This window comes from Opisthocomus hoazin, chromosome 9 (genome assembly GCF_030867145.1).
Source record: "Opisthocomus hoazin isolate bOpiHoa1 chromosome 9, bOpiHoa1.hap1, whole genome shotgun sequence".
In the NCBI taxonomy this organism is placed as follows: Eukaryota; Metazoa; Chordata; class Aves; order Opisthocomiformes; family Opisthocomidae; genus Opisthocomus; species Opisthocomus hoazin.
The window spans coordinates 32,412,562-32,431,128 of NC_134422.1; the positions used below are offsets into that span (position 1 = coordinate 32,412,562).

Below are 18,567 nucleotides of genomic sequence, written 5' to 3' on the forward strand. Positions count from 1 at the left end.
TTTAGGACTCAGACAAAAATCTTTAGGTCCCAATGGGAATCGTATGTACCCAGTTAAGATGGAGCAAATAATAGGGAGGTGATCTCTTCTTTCTGATGTCACTACCTGTCACTTTCCTTTGGCTAACAATCTGCTTCAAGAAACTTTTGCCCTTGTAGGGAATATAGAAGCAGAAATTGTGATGCTTCTCCTTCCTGTTGGTCTGATTCTTTGCCATGTCTTGCCTGCTTCTTCCTCATTCTTTCTTTTCTTGTTCATACTTTCTTCTGCCTCAAAGGCAGCTTAGGGGTCTTCCTGTTCCTGAAGATCTTTCCTCTTTGTGTAAGCTGAATGAATGCTCATAAATTAAAATTCCCTTCATATTCTCTCTGTCTGTGCCTGTACCTATGCCTGGCTGAAAATGCTCTTCCATACACAAAGGGACAGAGACAGCAAAGCCACTGGACAAAGTGCAGCAACTACATTTAAATGTGACTGGGCCAAGCAGCCTCTTAGAGGTGGGGCTGGGTGCCAGACCCCAGGAGCCATCCACTGGGGTACTCACATCAGAATCTCACATGCTGCCTCCTGTGGGCACCCCACTCCACAACCAGTGTCTGATGAGAGTAGTATACATGTAAGAACAAGTACGAGAACAAACTACTATTGTGGAGCTTTAGGAACAGTGGATGCTGAAAGACAAGATGTATGTTGGTCTGCGTAAGAACTTACATAGCGAACACTTAATCACCCATGTGTCTTTAAGAAGTCTACTGAGGAGCTTGTCTAGAGTATTGTTTAGTCTTCATCTAACAAGTTACACAAGCCTTGTCTTTCTGTCCCAATAAGCGCACAGTCAGATGTAGGCTTGAGAACTATACTTATTCCAAGGAGTCAGGCCCTGAGATGAAGGGTGTGAACCACTTTGATGATACCTGTGCTGTGTCTGCTTATGATTAGGAAGGACTCCATGCAGCATCTGTGTTGAGCCCTAACAGCTGTTTAGGTGAAAAAAGCAAAGTGTCAGGGAAGAAAGGATCCTGGAATGAAGGATATTGGTGCTGATAGGGGATGAATCAGCCCGTCTGCACAAGGTGAGGAAGGTAAAGATTGTACTGCTGGGCCAGTTTACATTTAGAGCAGACTATGTCTGGGAGTCACTCTGGCAGAGCAGACTAGACTGCAAAGTAGCTGACGGGGGCACTCACAGCTGGTGGTGTTTGTTCCCTTCAGTAAAAATGTCCACAAGCCACAAGAAATGGAGGAGTCGCTCTCAGCTCGGATCATGGCACAGCAGACCGCTTTCCCCACACAGGCATACCTGAGACATGAGTCTGGTGGCTCCCCTTCATTCACTGTCTGTCAGAGGGAAGCATCAGGGAGTGAAACACAGCTCATCCGCCACTGCTGTCATGAGGGGGTTTGTGTTGCTAGTGCAGACCCCTCTGCTACGTTTCTCGTCTCTCTCAAATGCCTGGTGTGCTCTGTGGCTCTGTGCTTTCCTGAGCTGCGTGGGTAAAACCTTTTCACTGTTGTGCACTATGTGCTCATCCTGGACGTCGTCGCTGTCTGAAACGTTTCCTCTGTGGGCGTCAGTGTGTGTCGGTCGCCGTGTTTGCGAGCGTCTGGTGGGAGACAGGAGGCCCACAGCTAACGGCACCTACTGTTGTATTGCAGGCGCCAGGTTGAGTGGGAGCCTGCCAGCAATTTGATTGAAGGGGTTTGTTTGACACTTCAGAGGCAGCCAGTCATATCCTTCCTGCCTCACCTTAGGTCTCTGATCAATGTGTGTGTCAATCTGGTGAGTAGCCCAGCAGCGACCCCGTGAACCTTTGCTAAACTTCCCCCTGCAGCTGACTTCTCTGGACTGAAGATGACAGTTCATTCCCATTCCTGTCATTTTACCTGTCCCCCTTACCCCTCACAAGGGGACTTCACAAGTGACACTAGAGATAAGCAAGGTTCATTTTTGAAGTGGTGCATGAGGAGATACTGGAGTGACCAGTAGTGGTGGTCAAGCAATTAATTTCCGTTGCTTCCCACGCACCACTTTGAAGATCCACCTTTCCCAAATTGAGCTGAGAGTTGAGGGCTGCAAGTTGGAGAGTGGGGTGGTGGAGACTGCACACACCTGGTAGAGATGGGAAGAGGGTGGCACTGGGGATACCTACCATCTCCAGTGGGGAAGGACCCTGATGGCTCTGCCAGAGGCTGTCAGGTGTTGGCTAGTTAGAAGGGCTTACATAAGTGGATTCACTCCGCTATTTGCAATGTCCCTGGCTTGATCTATTACAGGTTTGCAATGTACAATGTTCAGATCCCACTCATAGTAGAATTAATGCTCCTAAGTGTGTTACAACAGAGCAATGATGCAGACAGAGCCTGTCTGGTCATTCAGTGATAGCTTGCAGTGTTTCTGCAGCTGTTACATTGCAGGCAAACCCTCAATTTGATAATCAGTGTAACTCCAGACATTTGGAAAAACATGTACGCTTTCATTCCATGTGGAAAAAATACAAATAAAGGGGGAAAGGCTGCACTAGCATTTTTATTGTTACTGAATTTTATAACATTTTCTTCTTGGAACATAAATGTTGTGACTTTTTCTAGATATAACAGAAAACCTCCCAGGTTTCACCAGTGCTCTGAAGATCTTTAAAAACAAGGGTTTTCAGTTAAAATGCAATATCAGTTTTTCCAAGGCTCCTGTCCTTCAAGTCCATACAGCACTCATCGCTGCAAGGGCAGGGAAGCTTCAACCTGTCAGAGTCCATAAGACTTCTCCCTTGTTCAAGCAGAGGTAGCTACTTGGAGACACTGCAAATCTGGCCTCTCAGACTACTTAGGGTTGCTTCATGGGCAGGTTGCTACAGAGTTAGCTCAAATACAAGTTTAGAATGGACTTGCAGTTTGGCTAGCAGATGTGGCTGGATGAATCATGCCAGCAAGCTCTCCCAAGGGCCTGCATGAAGAATTAGCCAGTGCCCTAAAAACAGCTTAAAGCTCCACAGTGCTGAAGTGCAGTCATCATGCTTACATTCAGCTGGCTGGGAACAGCAGGGAGACCTACCAGGAAAAGATGCCCTCTTACTGTTAGGAGTCCTCTCCCTTTAGCAGTCAGAACTATGGCTACTGTGAGCTGTGGGAGTACCTCTGACTGCATGCTGTATCACGTGTAGACCAATTGTATCACGAAATGCAGCCAGGAAGGCAGGGAAATGTCTAAATGATAATCCATAGTGGTATAAAGAAAGGGATCTGCCTCTTCCCTTTCTAAATTGTCCTTTGGTTTTCTGGCAGAAAAGTGGTTACTGCATTTTTCCCCAGGCTGAATTTGGAAAAAAAAGGACATTCATCTACCCTAAGCTTAGGTGTCTGCCAGGGAGCTCCTCCTTGTTCCCGTCATCTAGATGTGCCCAGTCATAGAAAGAAACAGGCATATGCAGGCCTGTGATTTAATTCCTCCTGAGGGACACATCCAAAACAGTTCAAATAACTCTCCCCTAGAAGTGCTAGTTTCTTGTGCTGGTATTTCAAGAAGTTCCAGACAACCAGGTCACATGCAGATGACTCTGCTTCAGACATCTGGGGTCAGGTGAGATGAATCAGAGTTCCTAAGAACAGACTGTGTTTGAGAGGAATCTGAACATTGTACAAAACCAGGCTTGGGTCAGACTTAGGACATTATTTTTCAAGTAGATCAGCAAGAGAAGGGAAACGATATCCAGTTTCAATGCAGACTTCTTGCTTTGATGAAATATTTTTATTTGTTACAGCTGTTACATGACATATCCTCCAGCTCTAACTGTTCCACCGGTCCAGTGCTAGTCATTCAGGGCTGGTACTGCGTACACTTATAAATGTACCAGGTTACCTGTGCACGCCTCCCGTCCTTGCTAGTTCCCTCTTCTCCCCTTCCTTTGCCTGCGAGAACTCCTTCACCTCACTGGCCCCGGCTCCCACAGAGACCACTGGGGGGACTGGTTCTCCTAGACCCACCCCAACTCAGTGCTTGATGGAAGGCCCCTCCATTTCACTGATGCTGGAGGATATGGCATGGATGAAACTGTAAGTAGTCAGTTGTGGTGATGTGCTCTGTTTGTATTGCAGGTGATGGGAGTGGTAGGACCCTCCAGTGTGGCTGACGGATTACCCCTTCTTCATCTCAGCCCTTATCTCTCACCACCTCTGCCCTTCAGCACAGCTGTTGTCCGGCTTGTAGCATTGCAGATACAGGTGTGTCTGCCCTGGCCTGTGGCCAGGCCTGTTATAGCTTCTGGTTGAGACACCAACTCATTGGTGCTCTGTTTTCCTTCTGCAAAAGCTGGGCAAAAACTGTGGAACGTACACCAAAAATGAAAGAGAAGCAATGTGTAAATTCTCCCTTCTTTTTGAAGGCTTGAACAGAGCTCAGACTTCACCTGTTCAGGCCAAGTCCACAGCAAGCATCCATCAGCTTAACACTGACATTGAAGTCCAGGGAGTTTAGCTGATTGATGCTGTTTAAGGCTCTCACAAGCACTTTAGGGTTCTTTGCAGGATCTAAGGAGTAAGCATAAGCCTCCTGCCATGGGCAGACAGGCTGTGGCTTGGGTCACATCCATGCAACCCTACCTCTTTTCCTGTGGGACTGTGTGTGCAACTGAGAGTGGAGTTTGTGCTCTTCTGCTCTTACCTGAGCTGGTCACACAGTGTGCCAGCTCAAAAAAACAGTGCAACTTAGCTTTTCAGCTGTTGACTCAATAGCATCCTTGTTGTCCAGAATAAAAAAAAAAAAACATCCTGGACTTTTTTGAGAATTTCATCACTATTCCTTTCTCATAGCAGTGCCATAACTATTACAGAGTCTTTCTGCCTCTGTATCCCTTTCCCTCCCCATTGACATGAAATCAGACAGAATGGTGACCAAAGAAGGAACAAATTTCCTAATCCAGCTCCAACTTGCATTTTTAAGTATGCATTGGCACATCCAGTTGAATACTTCAGCAGGTATTTCTGAGCAGCAGGGCAGCTTGGGAAGGAAGGCTTGTAGGGACCAAACCAGTGCTGTCCCTCAGAGCACGAGGCACAAAAGGCCTTTTTGGTACCAACTGTTACAGAAAGAGGATAGATTCCTTCCAACTTTGAGATAATGGTTCTTTAATTAAAAGCAAAAAAAAGGCCACCTTCACCTTTTCTGAAATCTTTTCTCCTTTTTAAAACCAGATATCAAATTAATCATTGTCTTAAAAGCATTGGGAGTATTTACTTCTATTTTCCTCTTCTCCCTGTTCACTCATTCATGGGCTTTGAACATAATGAAAAACAAACATGTCAGAAAAACACATGATTAGTCATAACTCCTAATACTTCCAGCAGGATATGAAACAGAAGTACTTCACACTCCATCAGAAAACATCTTCTCCTGGAATTTCTCAGCCCAGGTCTGCAAGCTTGAGGGGTTGCCAGGTTCAGTTGCATTTTACAGTTAAGTCTGTAGCAACTGGGAAGTTGTAAATGAGCAGAGGTTCTAGTGATAGTCATTTGTATTACTTCCTCTAAAGAAGATGAAAAACCTTTCAATTAGGCTTGGCTATATGTCAAGAAGTAAATGTGCATTTTGTTTATTTTTCAGTTTATTTTTCAGGAGTTCATTCTTTGCATTAAGGAGAATGATTGGGCAGCACAAAGTGAGGCGGAACAAAAAATGTGTTTGGGAATAACCTCCATGTTCAGACAGCAAAATTATTTAGATTTTCTCATTTGTGCAATTTCCTCTGTTCCTTGTTTTATACCCCAAAGTCTGGGTCAGATCCTGATGCCATTCACAGCACTGCAGAGTTTAGGACTAACACTCAGCTGACTCCTGTGGGATACATCTAATTTTGTTAATGACATCTATGAGTTAGGAATCTGAGCTTCTTACATCTTGGCTATGACAAGAGCAGTTGACACCTATGTTACTCTGTGAATTCCTTTTACTCCTGACTAAGTGGTCTCAGGGCTTCTAATTCAATCAGGTCATCAATGCCAGTGTTGTACTGTGTAAACAGGGATCGTAGTTCCCTGCAGTAACTTGTGTGTGTGGTCTGCTGATGAAATCGTTTAATCCTTTCTTATTATTACTGCACAGGCTTTGAAAGAAGATTTCCCCCTAAGCCATGTCGTCTCCCCATTCACCAATCAGGAAAGAAGGGAAGGAATGCTTCTAAACCTACTGATTCCATTTGTGCTCACAGTAGGATCTGGAAGCAAAGGTCTGACTAATTTAACAAAAAGAATTTTTCTCCCGCTTTTCTGAAAACTGATGTTTGAATTTTCCCTGCCCTCTGTTGATTTTTTATTTTTATTTTTAAATTTTGTTTTCTGTCACTGGCAGTGTGTCAGCTAAGTGCCCTTTGGCTCCGAGACTGAACAGAGCCCTGTTGGGAGCAGCTGTTGTTTCTTCTCTTTGTTTCAGCTGTGCCGTGGTTCTTGAGTCAGGTCTTACACAGGTGTGCTCCTTCTTTTGAAACTGGAGTGCAGGGCAAGACAAATCTGTTATAGTAGAAGCCATAGAGGGTAGCAGAGGTCACAGAAGTTGTGTGCCCCTGTGGATCACAGTCTGCCCAATCCATGCCACTTCTCTGGCACAAGTCCTGCTCCTTGCTTTCTTCTATAGAGGGTGATCACTGGTAAATCCCTAAACGAAAGCAAAGAGTAAAGGGGGAGGAGAATGTCTAAAGGAAATGAGATCATGAGACCACTGAATGGGACATTTCTTTGTGCTCTGTAGCTCTGTGTTCGTGTCTGTTTGTGTTAGTGCTAAAATAAACTTTTCCTTTGCTTGCAGGAGGAGAAGCAGCATAACGAGGTGTGGGGGACAGAGTTTTGGCTTAGGGGACATTTGAGATTACACCTCAGTTTTCGAACTGAACAGGGTCTGGTTCTTTTGGGTGTCTTTGACAGGATGTAGCCTGATCTTTCTCTCTCTCTCCCCTTCCAATGTGTCTCAGACAGCCCCTGGCTGGAGCAGCCTGAGGTCCTGCTGCTGCTCCAGACTGTTATCAATATCCTCCTGCCACCTCGCATCATCAGCACTTCCCGCAGCAAGAATTTTATGCTGGAGAGCTCCCCTGCCCACTGCTCCACCCCAGGGGATGCGGGGAAGGACCTGCGGCGGGAAGGACTCGCAGAGTCCACCAGCCAGGCTGCCTACCTGGGTGAGTGATGGCTTCTGCTGACCACTGAGAAGAGAGAGAGATAAAATGGAGCATTCAAGACTATAGACAGCGCCAAAGAAAACTGTCTCAGGCGGGAGATAACTGAGCTCTTTAGAGCTGCTTTAGGTCTTGTCCTGAACAAGGGGCCAAGCCAGACTGTGAAGCCAGGAGTATCTCTGGAATGTATTGCAACATGAGCAGTGTCTGCACTGCAGCTAGAGGAGATTGCAGCACAGGTAGAAGTTGCTCAGTTTTCATACTACCAGAATATAGCAGTGAAGACACAAAAGGCAAATTAGACTGCGTATCAGCCCCTAATATCACAGCTTCACTGGCCCTTGGCTAGCTAGGCTGAAGTGTGATGCAATCTGCCTGCCTGCTGGCCCTGCATACACATGGTCCTTACTGACTGGTATTCCCTCTGCTCACTGTATGCTGCTGCAAGGGAGTACTATATTTTCTCACATATGACCCACAGGTGAAAGGAAAGAAAAAAATAATCAAACTGGAGATGCAGCAGCACTGCACGTTATCGGAGCCATATGGGGAGAGTTTTGTCTCAAAGCTGTCACTCTTTCAGACAGCTTCTCTGTTTCTGATTTTGTGCGGGCATTTATCCGAAGACTTATATTCAGGTTTTGTTAACCCATATTTGAGGAATGGGGTAACACTGATGAAAAAAATGACAGTTCACCACTAACTTAGTCCCCAGCCCAACAAACCTGGATACAGATGTGTGATGGTTAAGATGTCTTTGCCATCCCATCAAGAAAGATGGAGTAGTCAACCTTCCCCCAACAATTCCCAGGCCTCCCTCCTTGTTCCAGACCAGGGGAGCGTGGAAAGAGGAGATTCCTTGTTTCTCCTGTGAGCTAACTGCTGGTCACTGTCCACTTTAATACAGAGCATTGTTTCGAACTTCATCACTGTTCATTCCCATTTGTAATGCAGTGCTCTTGTGAATTATGGCCCTTGGCTTACTGGACCGTATTTTTGTTTAGATCACAGTTTGGCCATGAGTCATGCAGCTGCACTGCTAGAAAGATTTTTTTCATTACCCCATAAATAACCTGGAGGTTATTGTGCTCACAAGGTGACTTGCTTGATCAGGATTTTCAAGGTTGTCTTATCAGCCAGGGTTGTATTTCCCCCCTGAGCTGCTTTCAAAATATCTGAATACCAGGAAGACAAAAGAACTCTGCAGGGAAGGAGAGGGGAAGCTAGAGCAAGAAGGTAGAGAGGAACTTAGGTGTGAGGTAGGAAAATTTCTCTGGAAATGGGACTCTCAGTCCTGATCCGGAGAGCTGTTTTATAAGAAGATTACCCTCCTTCCCTGCCACGTTTGGAGACTGATAGAAAAGCCAGTTGTGACTCTGAGGTGTGTTGATGTGCATGTGCATGTGCATGCATGCATGCCTGTGTAGGCTTGTGCCCACTGTGCCGCCTGCCTCATTCCTCACTCAGGGCTTGCAATGGACACTGCTGACACATCTGACTGCCATTTGCTGGTGTGTGTTCCCCTGTAGCCCTGAAGGTGATCCTTGTTTGCTTTGAACGCCAACTGGACAGCCAGTGGTACTGGCTGAGCCTGCAAGTCAAAGAGATGGCACTGCGGAAGGTGGGAGGGCTGGCCCTGTGGGATTTCTTCGACTTTATCGTACGAACACGGATCCCTATCTTTGTGCTCCTTCGGCCCTTCATCCAGTGCAAGGTAACAGTTGCTTTGGCTCTTGCTAGATCACTTGCTGAGGGCAAGATATCCTTTATTCCCCTGCTAAGAACAGAGAAACGGCACACCTGGAAGAACTGTTTTTTTATGTAGGGAGTGACTTTTAAGAAGTTAGTAGGCCTGGAAACCCTTTGAAACTAAATCACACAGCTTTTTCCAAGACAACACTAAACAGTATGCCAATCATACAGGAACTCTTATCCACAAAGCCACGGAGTATAGCTAGTCTTAGTTCCCCTGGGTGGGAAAGTACTATCAAGCTCAACAAAGAGGATTTGCACATGGATTTAGTTTTGCAACAAAGATATTCAAAGCACCTGGAAGTGGTGTGGACACTCTGAACCTAGGAGGGGGTTGGCATGATTGGCAGAAATCTTCAAGAAGTCTCTCTTCTGCACAGAGCTGTGTAATACAGCTAACAGTAAGGAAGGACCACTCCATTTTACATTTTGTGGGGGAAGATTCTGACAATGCACTTGCAGATGGTCAGACAGCTGCTAGGCTGAGGCAGCCAGGGCTTAAGCTAATCACAGCTCTTCCCTGCTTACCAGGTAGACTAGTACATGGTACTCCACCTTATTTAGGCTGCCATGTCTCACCACTTGGACAGACTAAATTATCTTGGAGGAAGGAGCTGTCTCATATCTGAGGGTAGAGCTTAGCATAATGAAGCCCTCATCCCCATGTACCAAAAACAGTGAGATTCTGATATCTGTTCAGTCAAACATAAGGTTGTCCTTGAAAGACAGGTGGAAACCTCATAGCTGGAGTCAAAACTTCATGCCTACAAAGAGGGCAGTCTGCTGGCTGCAGGCTCATGGAGACCAGTCCCTGTTCCCTGGGCATCATTTCCCTGCAATGCTAATGTTTCCCAATTTTGCAGCTGCTGGCCCAGGCGGCTGAGAACCATGAGGAGCTGACTGCCCGACAGCACATTGCTGACCAGCTGGAGAGACGGTTCATACCGCGCCCGCTCTGCAAGAGCTCCCTCATCGCTGAGTTCAATAACGAGCTGAAGATCCTGAAGGAGGCAGTGCACAGCGGGTCTGGTAAGGAGGAGCGGGGAGAGCTCAGGGCCATCAGCCCCATCTGTCCTGCCGTCTCACACGTAAATTAACTTGCGAGGCAGACCTGTCTGCTGCCTAGGAGGGGGATGGGATAATCCACCTGCACCCCGACAGCCTGCCCCTGGATCAGGGCCTATGCCCACCCCAGCCTTGCCACTGGATGGCCACCAGAAGTCCAGGTTAGTTGTGAAATGCAGCTTATCATGCTCATTTATTCCACTAAGTCTGTGTTCCATTTCCCAGCAGCCGCCTCTCGATGTCACAGCTGACTTGTGCAGCCCCAACCCACAACACAGCAAGCCGCTACCTACATCTCTGTAAATCTGAAACTGCTTGTGTAGAAACGTCTGTCTGTTTGTCAGCAGCAGACCTGTCTCATCCTTTCTCCTCTTGGTTTCGTTCTGATTTTCTCTGCTGGTACTAGCGAGGTCCAGATCAGCATCCCCGAGCTCGAGGTGTACTGTATTGATTCTCTCGCATGAGGGGACACTTTTCTCCTGTAACAGTCACCCATATTGCCACGAGATGGCAGCCACTGCTTACACAAGGCAAGAGATTTTATGTGCTTTGTTCTTCAGAAAGGAAAACAAATTCAAAAGAAAATGCCTCAGCCCTTTTTTCCTTGGGAATAATTTGACTTGATCCTAAATGTTGAAGCTGATCTGGAAAATTTGGCACTGAGGCTGAGGGAGAAAACCAGACTGCATAAGAAAAACAGACAGAGATTTTGGAGAGGTGGCTGTTTTATCACCTCTGCCAGCCCTGCCCCACTAGTCTGGGCAGAATCAGGTGTCCAACATGACAGAAATGCTTGGCTGGTTATTGATTTCCCATGCTATCACTGACTTGGGTTTGGTTTTCCCACTCTTGTGCAGCTTACCAAGGGAAGACATCTGTCAGCACCGTGGGCACCTCCACCTCTGCTTACCGCCTGAGCCTGGCCACCATGTCCCGCTCCAACACCGGCACTGGCACGGTCTGGGAGCAGGACAGTGAGCCTTCCCAGCAGGCCTCGCAGGACACACTGAGCCGCACAGATGAGGAGGATGAAGAAAGTACGTGGCAACTGATTTGAGCTAAGCCCCCAACACTGAAGATGTTTTCTTGATGCCCCAGAGGATGGCTGGGAGGGGAAGACAATTGTCCCTGCCCCCGTGTGAACAAAAACCCCATAGAGGCACAAGGCTGAAAAACCGGTGTGGTTGCTACACAGTTCATGGTATTAAAGCTTGGGTCCTTACGTACCTCCTCATTCCCTCCTGAGTTCTGGGTAGGGAAAAGGGAAGGGAACTGTTGGATTTTTAGTATATGAGACCTGGGCTGACATGCAGTCCTCACAGTGCTGACAAGGCATTTGGCAATCAGTTCTCTCTTTGACCTTCATCATGACAGTAGGCAGGGGCTGTGGCTGGCTCTGTAGTTAGACTCCTCTTCCTGCAGGATCTTAGTACTTCCTACTCATCACTTCTGTCCAGATGCTCTGATGTGGAGTATGTTGTCCTTGTGCTGCATGGGATCCAGCTGTGGTTCTTTGCAGGGTGGAATGTCTGTGTGCTTGTATCACTCATTAACAAAGAGGAAATTAAGCCTTAAACCTACAGACAACAAAATCTTGATCTCCCTTCTGGGCAGCTGGCAGGCTCTGGGGTTGCCAGGCTTTCTGGTGCCAGTTTAGAAGGAATGGGATAATGAATCTTTTGGGGACTAACTTGCAATGACCTGAATGTTGCTTTGTCATTTCAGCTGAGTTTCATGTTATTCTTGGGATTTTGCCTTCTCTCTGCTTCTGAATTGTCCATCACTGAAAGCCAGGGTAGAAAAGTCCGCTTGCATGTCATCAGGCTTGGGCTTCCCCCTGCTTCAGACAGGGATATTGTCTGCTACGGCAGTGGTTGGTTGCCTCAATGCCTGAAACTCTGGCGTTTCACTTCTGTATTTGAGGACTGCTGACTATTCCCCAAAGACACTAAACAAAAGGAGCGAAAATGGGTGGCTCAAAAGAAAGACCTGTGCAGCTACAGCAGAACTTCCTTTTGGAAAGAACAGTTAGACTGAAAATTTCCAGGCTCAGCCCAGCTTTATTTTAGTTGGGTTCATCACTAAACACTGTACAATCCACGCAGCATTGTACTGCTGATACATTGCTCAGATACTCACTGTGGCAAACTCTGGTTTTAGCCTTACTCTAATTTTGAGCCACCATGTGGAACGATGAGTGCTATCTTCCTATTTGCTTGCGTCAGTATTACCTCAGCCCCACCTTGGCTTAATGCTGTCATAAAATATTTCAGTGTATCAGAATTAGAAAAAGTCATAAAGAGAACAGAAAATATGCAAAACTTCCCCTTTATTTGTTTGTTTGTAATTAGAAGTTGTTGTGGTAAAAATCACAAGAGTAATTTCTTTCCAGGTAGTTTATATAATTTGAAACAGCACTGAAAATTTCAAACAGTCCTGATCACAGTCCAACTGTCTGCATAATTTAGTTGCAGTATGATGTATTTGAGTCAACTTATCCAATTTTTTGGTGACATTTTAAAATTCATGTCCCAAAGGATGTTAAAGGGTGTCAGTTCTACATTTTGCTGTTATGTATTTTATGTTTTGTAACAGTGCTTTGCTATATCATAGCAGCAGTTTATTTCACACCAGCAAAATGTCCAGTTACAACTTTCATGCCAGAAAACACTGTATATTAACAAACAATTTATTAATTACAAGAATTAAGCCCTAGTGGAAGCTGAATTCCCCATACATATTTTCCCAAGAGCTATATAAGCTGAAAGCATACATAAATCCCTGCCCCATGTGTGCTGGGTTCCTCATCCTGCAGCATTTTATGTCTTTCTGAACTGTGACTGTAAAATCTAATGGAAGTATTCAAATTTGCAAGCTTGGGGTCTTGTTAAGTAAATGCCAGGTACACATTTGGCATCCTGTTAACTCTTGACAACTGTAAATATGTAGGTGGGGTTTGGGGCAGTTGTTTCCTCTGCTTTCCTGTTTTTTCTTTCTAGATGACTCCTTGAGCATGCCCAGTGTGGTAAGTGAACAAGAAGCATACCTTACGGGTGCCATCGGGAGGAGGCGGTTCTCCAGCCATCTCTCCAGCATGTCTGCACCTCAGGCTGAGGTGGGCATGCTACCCAGCCAAAGGTAGGGCTTTTCACCTTTCCCATTACATTCATGAAAGCAGAAATGGCATGTGTGCATCAGAGATGTGGAATAGTAGAATCAGTGTCAGCTGAATATATTAATCCTGAAATAGTGTTGGACCAAGGGTGCTGGGTTGGAAATAATTGTTTTCCAGGATGACCTGTGTTGTGTAAGGTGCATGAGAACAAGCTGTCATCCATAGAAACCTTCCTCTTAAACAGTTTCAGAAACCCTCAGCACTATTATTTGCCTCTGCAACTAGTGTGGATAGCAAAAGAAAACACATGGTTTTGGGGGTTATCCATTGAACCAGGGGGCCATACACAACCTATACAAGGAGTGGGGAGGAATCCAGAGATGCTGGGAAAGGAGGGAGAGGCATTCTGTTTGATTTACTTTGTTTTCTTCCATGCAGTCTTTGTCCTTGCTAGAACAGTAACTAGTTCATCACAGAAACTGAATGTCAAGTTCAAAGATGGGATTTAATACTGTTTAAAAACAGAAATATACATGTTGATAGAACTAACTTTGAATGCTTTATTCCTGGCTAACATGGAGTAGTATGAAATAGATCGGAATCTGGGAAATGTGCATCTTTAGAAGATGCAGAGAGAAGTTTTGCATTTAAGTGTGATTTTTTTTTCTGAGTAAGCAATGTTTATTGTTTTACTGTCTGCAACATAGTTATCCAAGGATACCTGGCAATGGGCAGATTAATTTATGTTATTTTCTTTGAACTTTTAAAGAATAATTTCTACATTATCTTTTGGCCAGCCTTAGAAAATCAAACATTGTTCCCTCCCCTCTCTTGCTTGGAATTAAAGAAATAACCTTGACACATGAAGAAAAAGTAACATCTGTGATACATACCAGCAGAGATAGAAGTGATTTACAAGAAAGAAGTTACACAGATTTTGTCTGTGAGTTTTCAAAAAAGTACTTACAGGAACTCGTTTGACTTTTTAACTCAGGTGATTCAGTGCCTTTGTTTCTTGAAAAATTAATATGCAAAACTGCATTTTCCCCAATCTTTCACTACCATCTTCAATGCATAAAATTCCTAAGAGTCACAGCTGACAGACAGCAATGTTTGCTTTGTGCAAGCCAAAGTCATGGTGATGCTGAGAAAAAAAAAAATTACAACAGAGCTTTGCTCTCTGCTTTTTTAAGTACATGGTATACCAGGAGAATCGCTTTTTGTATATGTAGAGCAAGTACAAGCTCAGCAAGCATAATCATAGCTCACAACATAATGCCATTTTTAGTTATGGATGGTCTCTGGGCTTGCAGACCGCGACACAAATGTAAACTAATTAATGTTAAGTAATGTTATTACAGCTTTCCTGCTGGTAACCCAGCAGACTGCTTGCTTTCTGTCATGTTTTTCTTATGGCTGAGAAGGCTGCTTCCTGCCTGAATGGCTGAAGAGTAGAAAAGCCATATGACTCTGTACTCGTTTGCCAGGATCCACGCCAGCTGTTTACTTGCGGTTTCATTGCACTACAAGACCTTGTTTTCCAGATGCTTGTCCTGAGGGTCATACCAGAAGGATAGTGGTCTATAGCTCACAGGAGATAGATTAGCTCTCCCTCAAGAAGAAGTAGCTCACAGGCAAGGGGGAAGAAAAAAGCTTTCTGTGAAGCTGGAAGTAAATATAACCAAAATAAATGAACATGCTGCAGGAAAATGGCTTTGAAAAGAGTTCTCTGCCCCTATTTCATGCGGAAACACAGCCTACCGAACTTCTCACCTCCCTGATTCTCAGCAGAGATGTAGAACTCTCCATGTAGTGTAAACTCCCTCTAAAGACTGCTCCGTTATCAGATGTTCTTTCAGCTCCTCTGAGTCATATATGTGCTGTTGAGCGTGTGAGACCAATTAATGTTACCGTCCTTTTTTTACTTTTTTTTTCCGTTGATATTTTTTCCCTTGAAAACAGAAACAATCACATGCTTTTTGCATTTTCTTTCCCTAAATTCTTAATCTCCCTGCCCCTCCTGCAGTGAACCTAATGTCCTCGATGACTCCCCGAGCCTGACCACTGAGGGCAGCCTCTCTAGGTACAGTGTGAACACTACCTGTCTGTCAGTGTGTGTGCTGGGAAACGAGCCGTTTCCAATCGCCTCTGTCTCTTCCCCTCACCCTTTGTCGCTCTTTCCATCTCTGTCTCTTGTGGCTCATCGATATTCAGGCCTGCAAGTCAAAGGTGTAGCAACCCACCTTCAGTTTTCAGCTTTGATTGCCAACTACATTAAGGAGTCTAAGGGGAAGAGGAAAGAAAAAGCTATAGCAAGTGAAATATTGGTCTGGCTGGCTAGTCTCAGGGTTTTCCTCTTGTTTAGCAATTGCTTGAAAGGTATGAGAAAGATTATCCATAAGGCATTAGCTGTAGCCTGTTATAAGCATTCTTCTAGAGGCTTATATAAAACAGACACATCTGTTTTTCCATTCATCTCACAAAGCTGTCACCACAAAAGACTTAATAATGATATCAAGCTGTGTTCTTTAACATTCACTAATTAAACAATTATGATAACTCCTATGGAATATAGTTCTCTGTGGATGCTTTACAGTCCTTCTTGATATTTTTCCAATTCTCAAATGGCACCTTAGAAGCTTGCAGGTGAACACAATTAATACGTATTTAAAATTGCCCTGTCGGTTCGGAGTTCAGGTCTAGCTGTTCCCCATTACCAGTGGACAAGGGAGTTTGTATGCGAACACTGTTACAGCTGTGCCTGTCAAATGGGTCAGGAGTGAGTTTAGAAGGGAGGTCTGCACCTTTAACAGCCAGCTCAGTTGTGTTAATCATCCTTACTGTCCTGATGCTGTTCTCGCACCTCTCAACCCATCCTCGTGAGGTCAGAGAGCTGTCGTTAGTCCCAAGATCATCTTTGTTTCCTTCCAGAAGAACATGGCCTTGGCAACATGGAGGGTAACACATTACTTCATTACTTTACCACACCAGCTGAAGATGTGGATGTGTTGAGAAGCATTTGTGTGAATGATTTTTGTTATCGTGGTTTTAGATATCAGTAGTGCCTCTTCAGGGTGGGGACAGGCTGCTTTGTTCATTCTTCTCAGCTGACAAATGTAGAGTTTATCACTGGTGGTGTCACCGAGATCATCCCACGATTCATGGTGTCCCTTGCATGCATGAATCCTGCTTTGGCAAATTGGTCTCTAGTTGGTCCTATTGTAGGAGTGGTGTCAGGAAAAGACATCAGCTTGTTGGCAGAGGCAGGAATATTGTTATCTGATTTTGTGATAAAGTAAAATGGATTGCATGGTCATCTGAGCACGTTTTGGGGCCTAAAGAGAACAAAAGTCATTCAGCTGAAGAGTTACATATCATCCCTTAAGCAGAGCTAAAAACTCACTATAGTTGAGGAGGATGACATAGGAGAAGTCCGTATCTGAGTTAAAGCCATAATGACCTGATACCAGGTTACATCAGTGTTGAATTTTAAATATTTTGATCTTGTTAACTGGGGAGGGAGGGAGTCACTCCTCATGGTGGTGAGGCTGAGGAATATAAGACAGCTAAGTCAACAGGTGAGTTCAAATGCAATAATTTATTTTGAACCCTGAAATGTAATCAGCTGTACAGTGGGTTTCTACTAATTTCTGTCACACCAATTTTCGCTAGGGACCAGGACACTATCGTCTACCTTGCTCTATGGTACAGAGATTTCTGTAGACCAAAAGGGTAACAGGTGTACGTGGGAATCAGTTCTGTTGAGGTTTATTATTCTTTGCAAGGAGCAGGTACTAACAAATGAAGGAGGGGCATCAGGGCTGCCAAGCCTTAGAAAGAATAAAGCGAGGGAAATACTGCAAATTTTTATAAGAAGGCTAGGTTAGAGTTCTGTGAGGAAGAAAAGATGTTTCAACTGCATGGCTAAATGTGCAAATTGGATTCCTCCTCTAAAGGACAGAAGTAATAAAGCAGACATTGTAGGAGCTTATTGTGCCGTGGGACAGAATTAATGTGTTTTTATATTCAGGTACTTTAGTTTTGAATAAAGCAGGCTTGAGTTTTTCTTACATAACTTTGATTTCGGCTGCAGCACAATGATAACAAATGTTTAGGATTGCCTTCTGAATTCTAAAGCTGATATTTAGTCAGGACTGATGTAAACAAATAAATCATACAGAGACTAGACCCTTATGGCAGTGTCACCGAAAATCCGGGAATAAAACCTCGTAACACCAATGTAGTGTTAAAAGGCAGGCATTCTTTATTGCAGCACTGGATGCACGGGGGATAATTCCACCGAACGTGCATACCTCATACCTTTTTCATGCAGTTTATATAGATCAGAAATATACATATTTATTTTATTCATGCATATTCAGTATTATTCTCTTTGGCGATTGGTGTAAACTTGTCTCACTTCTTACGTAAATAGTTGCGCAGACTCAGTTACCATCTTCTATTGTTCCTTTTTGGGTAGGTGGTATTACTTGAGTAGGGGGTCTGTGAGTCTGTGGTTGCGATCTCCCCCTGTTGGAATTACCTTTTACCTGCTGGCTCGCAAGCTTGGCAGTCCTGGTCAGTTCCTTCAGTCCGCTTCACAGAACCACACTCCATCATTTCTCTTGACAGAAACACAATTACCCACTACGGTTAGCGTTAATGGTTACGTAGAGACTAGACCCTCTGTTCCCAGACCTAATGTCCAGGTGGGTAGGGCTGTATCAGGAGCATAGCAGCACTGTTCATGTTTATGGTTAACTGATTCTATCACCCTGGTTACAGCAGGTAGGCATTTTAAATAAATTAAATAAATGGTGACAAACACAAAAACAAATAAAGTCTGTTTCTCTTTGTTCTACAGCAGTTAGAGCCAGCCACGTAGAAAAGCAAGGAAGACAGGAGGGGGATAGCATTTAAGTGCTCAGAAGTGAAGAGACAGCATGGGGTACAGGGCTGAGGAGCACATGTGCAGCATTGTGATTTGTTGTGGTTATAATCTGAAAGGAGAGTATATTTTCCCAAAACAGAAAAGAAGAATGACAAGTCACTGTAATGGAAATCTGTTGTACAAACACATTTCCCTTTAATGTTTGTCATTATGCCTATCTTAGCTTAATGGTGCCTAATAGGGAAAATCAGAGTGAATTCACCTTGCCAGGGCAAGGCAGCAGATCTAACACTAAGTGGACTAGGATGTGTCTGGGAGTACAAGAGGTGGAGTTCGTCTACATTTTAACTCATTCTCCACTGGCCTTTGTCCACTAAACCTCTCATTCAGATGTCTTGGGACACAAAGTGTGTACATTCTTCCATAATGGCCTGGCAAACATGTACATCTTTTTAATAGACATTTAAACACCTTTCTTCCTTTGTCTCTGTTTTGTTTTCTTCTTTGTTCTTTCTCTTTTTCTTTTTTTGGCTGCATGTTTTCTTGTAATTCATGAGCATCACTTATTATAATTGCCAACCTGACAA

At 44.5% G+C, this 18,567-nt stretch overlaps 1 protein-coding gene across 16 annotated transcripts in view; it reads left to right on the forward strand.

The window, feature by feature from the left end:
• UNC80 (unc-80 subunit of NALCN channel complex) overlaps positions 1-18,567 on the forward strand; it is a 138,775-nt gene that overhangs the window by 110,707 nt on the left and 9,501 nt on the right. For 14 of the 16 annotated variants that reach the window (XM_075429995.1, XM_075429996.1, XM_075429997.1 and 11 more), the window contains 9 exons: positions 1,657-1,780; positions 4,090-4,215; positions 6,092-6,215; positions 6,954-7,160; positions 8,687-8,871; positions 9,773-9,938; positions 10,832-11,011; positions 12,974-13,112; positions 15,116-15,172. In XM_075429995.1, the coding sequence (XP_075286110.1) occupies positions 1,657-1,780; positions 4,090-4,215; positions 6,092-6,215; positions 6,954-7,160; positions 8,687-8,871; positions 9,773-9,938; positions 10,832-11,011; positions 12,974-13,112; positions 15,116-15,172 (1,308 nt within the window). The remainder of the gene's footprint in view (positions 1-1,656; positions 1,781-4,089; positions 4,216-6,091; positions 6,216-6,953; positions 7,161-8,686; positions 8,872-9,772; positions 9,939-10,831; positions 11,012-12,973; positions 13,113-15,115; positions 15,173-18,567) is intronic. The other 2 variants (XM_075430002.1, XM_075430009.1) reach the window with 1 other exon arrangement.